The 12,001-nt window shown below is 39.5% G+C and overlaps 1 protein-coding gene across 1 annotated transcript in view; it reads left to right on the top strand.

Moving 5' to 3' along the window:
* The window catches only part of LOC105933220 (limbic system associated membrane protein), a gene marked incomplete in the record, with an annotated part of 539,059 nt that overhangs the window by 438,349 nt on the left and 88,709 nt on the right, over positions 1-12,001 (top strand). Inside the window, 2 exon segments of the mRNA XM_021321539.2 lie at positions 6,691-6,835; positions 9,671-9,758. Coding sequence (XP_021177214.2) covers positions 6,691-6,835; positions 9,671-9,758 — 233 coding nt within the window.

Genomic DNA, 12,001 nt, shown 5'->3' with positions numbered 1-12,001 from the left:
TACAATGATAGGTAATCATAAACAAACCTAAAAACTGAGATTGTAGAGCTTTGCACATATGACTCTGCTTGCTTGTGTCACATGCTATACTGTATGTGCATTCACCTATGAAATTAAAAACTGCCGTGGTTATACATGTAATCCATTTCAGTTGCATTTGCTTCTTTGTATTGCTTTTTTTTTTAACAGTTTTCAGCTTAACTCTATTGCAGGGGTGTCTTCTTTTCATTTAGGAAAGAATGATGTTTAATCTCTATCAATATAATAATGAAAAACAATATGGTATGGGGTAAATCACCATACCAGCACAAATACCCTTTACCAAGCATTTTTACCAAAGTCTAGCTGGAGTCCAACATGACATGTGTCAGAGGCATGAAAAACTACAATAGGCCTTTCAAAGGACTATGATCCCAAACATAGCACCAAATCTACAACACAATGAACAAAACAGAAATAATCAAAATGTTCCAGACCTTTACCAGATTAAAATGTATAATCTGTACAATTAAAACAAAAGTTTTACGGAGCTGTGCACAAACAAACGCTTACAAAACCTGATGTCCAAAAGCTATTTTGGAAGGCAAAGTATGCCAAAACTGATCTACAATAGGGTGAGAAACTGATAAGCCAAGTTGTGTTTTCTAAAGGTGAGACTACAACCCCCTTTATGACTCTGGGTTTTTCTAACACAAAGGTTTATTATGATCTCAAAACTCTTGAAACATCTGGACATTAATATGACCATTAACAAGTGTAAATTAAGCCCTGTTAAAGGAAAACAAATAACTCAGCTCTTAATTAAAGAAAGGAGATTAGTGATTTTCGCTCAATCAGCACTTTATTAATTCTTGCAAGAGCAGAAAACACAGTGTCGCAAGCTCCTCGGGCTTTAACGAGGTATAATAAAAAAGGGCCTCTATCATAAAGCCAACCTTGCATCAAAGCAGTGGAGGAGTGTACACTATTTGAGCATCAAACAAAGCAGTTTCTCTCAAATTCTCCAAAAACAGCTCCCATCTCACAAAGCTAACCCCCCCCCCCCCCCCCCCCAATAAATAAAAAAATAACTCTGTCTCTTATCTAAGGAGCACATGAAAGTGTTTGAACAGTGAAAATACAGTGCCTTGGAAAAGTATTTGTCATCCCTTGTTTTTTTTTTACCTATTTGTTACATTTAAACTTTATAGAAGAGTAGCTAGAAGAAAGGCATTACTTAATATTACAAATATTGAGCTTGCAAAAAGGCACATGGGTGACAGACACCCCCAAATGTATGGAGGAAGGTGATCTCATCAGATTAGACAAAAACTTTACTTTTCGGACACAAAGAAAATACTACGTCTGGCTCAAACTCAACACATCTCATTACTCAGAGAACACCGTCCCCACAGTAAAACATGGTGGTGACAGCATCATGTTGTGGGAATGTTGTTCAGCAGTAGAGACTGGTGAGCTGTTCCGAGTCGAGGGAATGATGGATGGTGCTAAATACAGAGCTCTGGAGGGGAACCTGTGTCAATCTGCCTGAGATTTGAGGCTGGGATGGAGGTTCACCTTCCAGTAGGACATTGACCTGACTGCAAACTGACTCATTGCATCTGGCGAGAAATCCTTATGCCGGGTCCACAGCCCAGTTTTTGCCCGTTTTTTTACCCATCTGACAAACTTAAGGATGCCCCAATTATCGGGATGCTTCTGTTCATGTGCACACCCAGACCGTGTTCAGGCGCACTAACGTCTTCCGGGACGATTATTTATTTTAAGCGCGCACACTCTAAAATAAACAATCTCTAAGAGTGACTCAGACTCAGAAATATATTTTCACACTTTAATCTGCAGAAGCCAGACACATGATTACAAGGTACCTCTGCTGCTCAGATCCAGGAGCAAAAAAAGACAGAACAAAGGAATTTACAAACATTTATACCCTTAGCTCCCTTCTCCGGTTACAAGCCGATTTATAACCCAAAGGGGATGGTGCCCCCTTGTGTGATATCAGTAGCAGAAATGTGTCGCCACTTGGGCATTAGCTGTATTTTTGCATATGATTTCTTGTGGATGTCTGGACTGTCTAAATATATGCATGCATCTAAATTACATAGTAAAAATGTTCCGATCACTGTTCCCTCAAAGCATGCGCAATTGCGCACTGCATCTGGATTTGGCGTGCACAGCAAATCTATGCAGCGCAGAAAAATAACATCCAAGCTGAACTTTAAAAAGAATTAATTATAAACCAAGTTATTTTATACCATTTTGCAATTCTGGTGAGATGGTGTTCCACGGTCCCACTCTGTGTGCGCCAAGTGCTGATCGCAGCACATCAATAATTGACGGCTGGGGAAGACGCCAAATTGGTTGGTTTTTGAACGCTACACCTGCTGTTTTCTTCTGGAGCGCTGTTGCTCTGCTGGTGTTATCAGCTGCAGTCGGTGTCCTTTGGAGTGCACGGCTTCTGCTGTTTTCTGACCAGCCTTTTCGTTCTACCTCCGTTATTGAAAAACATCTCTGTTTTTACGTTTTTTATTTAATGAGAGCATGCCTGAGGACTAGCAATATATATATATATATATATATATATATATATATATATATATATATATATATATATATATATATATGTATAAATGGCTTGTACTTGTACAGATTATTATCAACTCTGACGATCCCAAAGTGCTTTACACTGGTCAGTCATTCAGCCATTCATGCACACATTCACACCCGGACGGTGGTGAGCTACATTGTAACCACAGCTGCCCTGGAGCAGACTGACAGAAGAAAGGCTGCACAGCACCACAGGCTTGTGCTAAATCTGACTGCACAAAATGTAAATAATTTAATTGCAATGATCCTTAGTTGGACCCCTACTCTGACAAAAAACATACTATATGGCTCATTTAAAAAATACAAGATTTTTGTCTTGTTGTGTAATCTGGTTAAGTCAATCATATCTAATCTAAGTAATCTAAAATAAATGTAATTTGATTCTTTTAGTAAGCCATGTAACTTGTTGTAATCCTCAGGTTTTGGACAGGCGTAATACTGGTGTAGCATCAGTGTGCACGTGTGATGTTGCTCACAGTGGTCTATGCTCAGACACGTGAAAAATTAGGGCGAACATTGGTTTAAACCCACTCCATCCCATGATCAGTTGAACCATCTCTTACTTTTACTAGCCAGATTGTACAAGCATCTAATGAAGAAATTACAAACAGTTCTTAAGATAATCTTAAGCGATATTCCTGCCGTGTGTGGTGTGTTAAGAGTGATCTGGTCTGCTTGGAAGGATATCAGGACCTCTCTTCCCTCAAATCAGAGATCTTCAACATGTTGGATTGTCTTTGCCCGATAACGTCGAGCTGCTGCTGTCTCCACTCCTTTCACCAGCGCCTTTTCTTTTTGCAATGATTTTTTTTTTCTTTTTTTAAATTAGTCCACAAACTACTGCCACTGTTCTTCTTTGTCGCCCATGTTTATTTACTCTAAACTCACGTTTGGTCTTGAGAGGTTTTGCAAGATTTCCCATCTGACATCTAAATGTTCCTGAGTGAAATGTGTTTGTGTGCGGTATGTTGTGCTTGCTGTTTGGCCGGACACCACACACTGTATAAGTAACCTTTTATATCTACAATTTCTTATTGTCATGTGTTTTGAAAATCAGCTGACAATTTTTAAATCTTGCCTTAGATGATTGTTATCTGCTGGCAGCATTTGATCAACTGAAATTAACTTAATGAATCTTAATTAGGATTAAATCAGATTTGTTTGACTAAATAATTGGTCTGAATTAATTGCATTGCTTTTAACTAAATTTATTCTCAAAGAAAATGTGAGGCCAACACAATTTTTTTTAATCTCACAACACACTGTAGTTGTAATTTACCACTAGTAATTTTACTAGTTGTATTTTTTTTTTTAAAGTAAGGGGTGTTAAGCAGCTTTATTTGTCTAAAGCAGGCGTGTCCAACTCTAGTCCTCGAAGGCCGGTCTCCTGCATGTTTTAGATCTGTCCCTGCTCCAACAAATCCGATTCAAATCAATAATTTACCTTCACAAGCGAGCTTCACACTGACTTGTGTTACTTGTTCACTTCGTCTTTGTGTATTTGTGTTCATGCATCCAGACAGCCCTGCCTCCTTTATTTTGAAATATCACACATATGTACACTTCCTGGGTCTGACTTTAAGTCTGGCTCATCTGGTTTTTAGGAATTGACGCATTCTACTCCGTCACCCGTCACAAATAGACTCGACCCATATTTCTGACGGACAACAGAGGAAGGGTTCTCTGCCATGCCGTCGTGCCACGAGCGGCTTTTATTTGTGACGTAACGGAAACTGCACGGACGGAGGAGTGTGTGTTAATGAGGGGTCAGTCTGCCATCGAGGTGTGCAGAGGCCCGCTAATTAAGCAATGATTAGGTTCCGCTGTCTGGAACCAGGACAACACGTACAACATGCAGAACAGCTGTCCCTGAGGGCAGCACTGGTCTAAAGATTGTTTTTTGTGTCAGACTGAAACAAAACCTTCACAGAAGCGGAGATACCTGCACATGTGTGGGTATGTCCATATAAATGCCTGATAGAGGAAGTCTCATTTGAGAATGTTAAAGGAGCCAGGCCCTGATCTCTTTCTTCTAACTAAAAATAAGTCTCTGCATTCTACTGTCTGAAACCAATGCAGATTATTATATCCCTTTGAGTCTTTAAAAACAGAAATGCGATGGAGGAGTTAGAGCTTTGATCAGTCTTTGAAACTTGCACCGCAAGGTTGCGTCATTCCTGAATGGGTTTGAGGCACTATGGCTTAAAACTTTATAGAAAACAATGAAACTGAGTCGTAAACTGATTCATGTTACAAGGATTGGGATGGTTGAGTCAGGCTCCGTTATCTCCTCCCAACGCTTCCTCAGGATTATGGACGGTTATGGGGTAGAGGGCTCTTTCTCCAGCTCTGTGATTATAGAAAACTGTCTAAATCAGTTTAGCTGCTCCTTTTGATTAGACCCCTTAAGAGTTTCGAAACGCAAATGGATCAGCGCTTCTGGATGAGGGAAGTGGCGGAATGTAAAATGTCAGAAAAAGTCAATAACTACAGATAGTTATCACAGTTCCACATAAAGGGAAGGCCCATCAGCAGGAGTCTGAGCTGCGTGTACAAGCCTTCAAAGATTTTATATCCACCGCCCACTGGGTCACACGCTGGGGTGACTGAACTGACACTTTTGAGCATCACTCGAGGTCAACTGCCTCAGTTCTCTGCCTCACTAATCTGCTCCCTTTTAAGCCAAGCCAAAGTGACGGGTGTAGCCAAGAGCTGCAGGACTTTACATATGAGCCACATCTATTGTAATCTTACATTACAGCTAATATCCATTCTCATTTACGCTGACATCCCCTTACACTTGCATGTATTCATTAGGAAGACGCTCAGCTCCCTTTCTCCATGTGTAAGATGTCTTAGCTTAAGCTTACCTGGTATAAAGCTCTGCTCCGATAGCAGTAGTCTTTTGTCATCACAGAAAGGGGATTGGTGTTGAAGGAAATGTATTTATCTTAATGAGATGATTTAAGTGAGAAGGACAAGTCAAACAGGGCTACACAGAGGTGCAGTTGGTAGCAATGTTGCCTTGTAGCAATTGAGGTCCTGGGTTAAATTCCCAGTCTGGCGTCTCTATGCATAGTTTGCATGTTTTCCTTGTGGCTCCTTAGGTTCTCTCTGGGTACTCTGACTTTCTCCCACAATCCAAAAACATGACTGTTACTCCAAATTGCCCTTAGGTGTGAGTGTGTATGTATGTTTGTGATGGACTGGCGACCTGTCCGGGGTGCATCCCGGGAAATAGGCACCATTAAGTTACTTAAAAAGGCATTCTCAAAATAATCATGAAATTCTGCAACTCAGCAAGGTAGTTTTAGAAAATGTGCAAAACAACTATGTATATGGGTGCATAAAAAACACCAACAGAATTTGTACAAGACTAAAAAACTGCAAAATCCGCAGAGATGTAAAGACCTTTAGAGTTTCATGGTTGTAAAGCCTATTCTACTGGGAGGAAGGATGTGGAATAACGCTCCTTTGTGATTAAGTAAAGCTCAGTTATTAAGCACCATTCACAGACAAAACCATCACAAAACACCAACAAAAATAACTATTAATACTAAGTGTCAGTAAAATAAGATAAAATAAGACAAAAAAAATAAAACACATTCAGCAAAATAGCTGTGTTGACAAAAAAGTTTTTAGCTGCGTTTTAAAACAGCCCAGAGTCAACTAAACATAGCTGTAGAGGTAGACTGTTCTCCAGCGTTTGTGCCACAGACTGAAAGGCTCGGTCCCCCTTGATCCTCAGTCTGGGGCGTCTGGCTGTTTAGTGCTCTGTATGTTGCTGAGAATTTTCAAAGAAATCCTAATATGTATAAACTATTATTACCAGCCAACAGTATCTTTCTGTCTATCAAATCAGCTGACTTTTTTTTCCTTTGTCGCTACACATATTTATGGGTGTTAAACTCGCTTTATTAAGTTCCAAAACCTAACTTTGCTCGTGTTCGTCATAGATTTCCACATCATTTTCGTAAAACTATGTTACATCCCAGTGAATCTGTATTTGCATCCGTTCAAAGAGGAACCGGACGGTTTGGTCGTGTCTAGCCTAACGTGGCACTCTCTTCTTTGTGTTTGCAGGTGTTATGTTGATGACAAAGTGTCCAAGGTGGCCTGGCTCAATCGATCCAACATCATCTTTGCCGGTGAAGACAAGTGGTCCTTGGACCCCAGAGTAGGCCTCGTGACCAAAGGGCAGCTGGAGTACAGCCTACGCATACAAAAGGTAATGTTTACCGCTGCGCTGAAATGTCTGAGCACACAATAAGAAGATGAGGAAGATCATTTTGTTTCTGATGATTTAATTCAATACTGAAAAGTTTGCTTGTTTTAGCTGTCGGTCAGAGAGATACAGGCATCTTAAAGGGATCCACGATTAGTTGTAACAATGTACTTTATCTGAGAAATACATATTTTAGATGTAAAAACAAGACAGTAAAAATATCGGCATGTTGTTTACGCTGCAATGCATTCTGGGTAAATGACATATACTGGGTCCTAACGTTAGCTCCGTCCAGCCAAAACAGCAATGAGTACGTTTAACCTTTTCAGTTTGAACCGCAGGTGAAAAAATGGCGACCTCCATGAGAGAAAAATATAACAAAGAATATACAATTTTTTAAGAATTATGAGTTTTTACATATCACAAACAGTAATTTTTAAGTTAATTGGATAATTACAACATATTTAAGCCAACATGTTCAAATAATCATGGATCCCTTTAAACTTATGTTCTTTAGTCTTTTCTATTTTGAAGAGTACCGCAGAAACAGGGGCCCCAGTGTTATACTATACATTTACCCCAGAGAAAAGGGTAGACAGGGCTTACTAATTAAATTTTCCTAGACACTTGGATTAAAAGGCACATTTGATCATTTTTCCGCCTTTTACATTTCAGGCTTTTAGGCGTCATGATAATTATATTAATTTCCTAAAGTCAAAAAATTCCTGAAAAAATAGAAAATGAAACCAAGCACAAGCGATCTGAGCACACATCTGAAATCCAAAACACTGACAATGTTAGGAATGAAACAACATTAAAGCCAGGCATCAGTGCATAATGCAATTGCCATACAAGAGTAAAGTATTGAAAACACAAAGTCACCAGCTTCAAGGTGAGCTCATAAGGCTAATATTTACATGCTGATTTGTTTGTTGAGGAGGCGAAAGTCAGGTGAAATGTTATTTCGGAACAGTAGTGCTGAAGTACCTGACCCAGAGATTTACAGTACAAGTGCTCTGTGGAGAGCCCAGTCTGCCTGTAATTCATCATGGAGGTGAAAGACCCAATTATGAGAAAATGTGTTAATGAAACATAAATTCTGGCAGCTTTCAGGTTAATGTGGCTGCCGCTCCGTTTTCCCCAAACTACTGTGTGCAAGAATACGCCTGTCAGGGGCAGAACGTTGAGCTTAACCTAATAAGTACTGACAAAGAGTACAAGAGTACATCATTTTCAGTCTGGGTTGAGTTTAAACAGAATAGTCCAAATAAATCAATACGCAGAATTAAGGAGGCGATATTTAAGGCTCTATTAAATAGCAGCGGCCATAGAAAGTGCAGGGAATCAGAGACTGAGGTTTGTTTCCCAGAGTCCCATTTGTGGTCACGTTCAGCCACAATAAAGCAATGCTCTATAAATTCCAGTCAAGTAAAGTAGGTAGTGCATTTCGAAGGCATCTGAACTTGACTTGCTTTTCTTTGTGCTTTTGCGGCTCCCATAAAAGTTACAACTTCAGTCAGAGAAAACTCAGGTTATTTACTTTGTCCCATCAGACTGTTTCTTCAGGCTCTGTGTGAATTCCCTCAAATGTAGGAACCAAATGTGTTATTTGATACTTCTTCTATACATAATAAATGACTTATTTATTCCCATATATGTCAGTAAAAAATAAAGCTTGCAAAAAAATTGTTAATTTAAGGCTCTGTGTCTGATTTAACCAAAGTATTGCCCCAGCTGGGTGTTGTAACTGCTAAAAACATTCCCTTATGCATAAACATATCTGTAAACACTATTCAGTAACACACAAGGTTAGTAACTGGCAGATATTTTTATTTGACTTTAACATTTCAGCAATTTAAAAAAAGATTGTAGGGTATTATTGCGTAAAATTCCTCTTGAGGACATAATGGGTGCAAAATTATTTAATTTTTTCAACTGTTTACATCAACAAACATAAATGTATTTTATTAAGGCTGAAGTTGAAAGACCAACAGAGATCCATAAAAAAAAGAAAGAAAGGAAGAATTAGTGTGCCATGTACCCACAACACTTTTCTTCCTGTGTTATATGTTATACTTAAACAATCGAGATAGTGCTGGCAGTGTCTTCGGGGCCGTTGTCCCACTGGAAGATTAAACTCCAGCCCGTTCTCAAGCCGTTTGCCCTACCCATCAAACTGCGATCGGCTTCATTGCCCCTGTTAAAGAAAAACATCCCCGCACAATGAGGCCGTCATGTGGGGAGGGTTTGTTGGAGGCAGTATACTGTGTTAGTTCTCTGCAATACCCACAGAGCATTGTTTATGTCGACCAGATAGTTTGATTTTGCTCCACAGGAGTTCCTTTCCTTCCACATGTGAGCTGTGTTGCCTGGCTGGCTTTTGGGAGACCGTAAATGGGACTTCCTGCTTTATTTCACCAGTGGCAACAGTTGCATAACAAAAAGTTGTCCTGCCAACAGATTCCCTCACCTGAGCTGTGCATCTCAGCAGCTCCTCCACAGCTCCCATGGGCCTCTAGGCTGCTGTGTGTCAAGAAACATTCTTCAACAAACTTTGATGCCTTCACAGAACTGCTGTTATGACCGTGGAATTAAAATACACTCGGGCAGGCTTTATTCACTAATTAGGTGCGTTTTGAAGGCAATGGGTCGTCCAGGACGTAATGGAGGAGTTCTAGGAATAAAGAGGGCAGAATACAAATGCTGGCCTTAAGTTTCAGAAGGAAAATTATGATAATGAAGCATTAGATGCATTAAAAAGCTTATGAAATGTTGAGCAAATATGTAATAACAATATGATGTTTAAGAGTATGCTCATAAATGTTATTTTCTCTTTAGGTGGATGTGTATGATGAAGGCTCGTATACCTGCTCCATACAAACCAAGCAGCAGCCTAAGACCTCACAGGTTTACCTCATCGTACAAGGTAAGCTGCAAACACCTGATCCCAGGGTGCTCAAAGCACAGTTCCCCATACCAGCCGGCTGGATATACTCAGGAATTCTCCGAAAACTTAGCCACAGTTATTAAAGGGCAACTCATCCCCAAATCGACAGTTTTTGTGCCAATAAACTGTTAACATGGTTCTCTTACGGTGCGGTCTACATATCCTGGTCATCATTTTTACAAATTACAGCATATTTATTGAAATCCTGCTTTTGTGTCTAAAACAGTCTGATTGGCGCATTGAATTTTGAATCAGCATTGCTTTTGGTTCAAAGGTTTTTGTGACGTCACCAAGAGAATCTGACGTGTCAGTAGCGCCGCCGCTGTTGGTAGCGAGTTGGAGTTTATTAGCTTAGCATTGAGTTAGTTTATCCAGCATATATATCTAGCTTTTACTAGTAGCCCATACACGAACCAGCTCTCGACCACCTGCATGTTTCCTGGACCTCCAGGCCTCCCTTCGGCACATTTTCAACTATGATATTGGGTAGAGTAAGGCTCTGGTAATAGCGGTGAGTTACACTTTAAGCAGCAGATCTCAGTGTCTCTGTTCAATTACCGAATTTGGAGAAATGTCCCTCTAAGAACTGTAAAAGTGAGAATTCAAAAGCAGTTTTTCTACCTATTGTCTGCCCACAGCAATAGACTTCTTCACCATTTCACATGAATTTTAAGGGCACTCGACAAGCCATCAATGTTTGTCTTATATAACAAAGAGCAGGAAGTCATTTGTCCTGAATTGAGACGGCAGTAAAGCTGACAGGAAGATATTATCACGGGTGCTTCGGGATTTTGTCCTGTCCCCATTTTAGATTCAGGCCAGAGCTTCTGGCTGTGGGGATGTAATGATACATCTAGTTCATGAAATGATACATTAAAGCAGGTTCATGAGAAAGAAAAACATCTCTTTTGGTCTAAATTTAGGAGATGTAAACATCTGCTCCTTTTTTGTTAATGTAAATGTTTTTTTCTTTTCACAAACTGTGATTTGAAGGATCCAGGTTTGACTTTTCTTTATATTGCTGCTTTGAAAAGAGTCTCATTCGACTGAGGTCAAAATGTGGAAAAAAAACAACATAAAAAGCTGTTTTGAGTTTTTATAAATAAAAGAAAAGTTTTATGAACTGTGTTTTAAAAACATCTCTGTTCAGTGTAGGGTTGTCTAGTTCTAGTTTGATTAGTCATACCAGAGGAAAAAAATTCAAATTTAGTTCAGCACTGATAAGAACCCACTGATCAGATGCCAACTTTAGTGCTGTGAACGGCTAATTGTCAGGACTTACAAACTATTCATGGGTGGTCTGCCATTCAGTCACTGTTTCTTCCAAGAACCCGAAAAAGCAACCAGCAAGCTGAGCGGCCTGCATCAGTGCACTCCATCAACACAAACATCCCTTTGTTTCTTCAAAAGAAGACTCTGGAACATAGATGCGGCAAGTGTCGATCTTAAAGCACTCACCTTCACATCCAGCGCCTAAAATAACAGCAGTTTAGACGAACATGCAAAACTTGGAATGTGCTTTGTGGGCTAGACCTCAGGTTATCCTAAAATATGATTCCATATTAATGTTGTAAATATGCCCAAGTCATACAGTGTGTTTACAACTCTAGCTGACATTCAAAACAATTAACATAATTAGTCATTGCACATTAATTGGGTTTCTCAAAGATACAAAAGGCATGCCTCCAACACCTCTGCACTTTTACGTAAAATTTTGCTTCCTGTTCTCTGATGATGCAGGACTATAATGTCCGCTAATATTTAAAAGTGACATCGGTAGTTGTATGAAAGTGCTGCTTATCTATTCATGGGAAATGACCGTTCATTGAAAAACAACTTGACAAGAACCTTCTTTTTTCTTGTTTTCACTTTAAATGAAGGAAATTTTGTCCCATGCTACAATACATCTTTTTTAGGAGTTGCTTATAAAGCATTCATAAACAAGGATAGTATCAACACTAATCTGAGGTATCGTGTTGTTACCTGGTTATCACAGTGGTATTACTTTCACTGATCAAAGCATTCTCCTGTATCTCTTTAGTTATTTGTTCATTAAATCTTCATTTTATCAAAGACTCATACTTGAAGCCTAATTATAATTAGTGGGTGAGCCTATTTTGCACTGGTAAAGATAGATGAGTTTTATTGTCGTTTCATTCTCTTCTCCCAACCAAATACATGGTTCCTGTTTTCGACATGTTGCTGTAAGTTACTGGGGATGG

The sequence above is a fragment of the Fundulus heteroclitus genome, chromosome 18 (genome assembly GCF_011125445.2).
Source record: "Fundulus heteroclitus isolate FHET01 chromosome 18, MU-UCD_Fhet_4.1, whole genome shotgun sequence".
Lineage (NCBI taxonomy): Eukaryota > Metazoa > Chordata > Actinopteri > Cyprinodontiformes > Fundulidae > Fundulus > Fundulus heteroclitus.
This window is presented reverse-complemented; position numbering and strand designations above follow the sequence as displayed.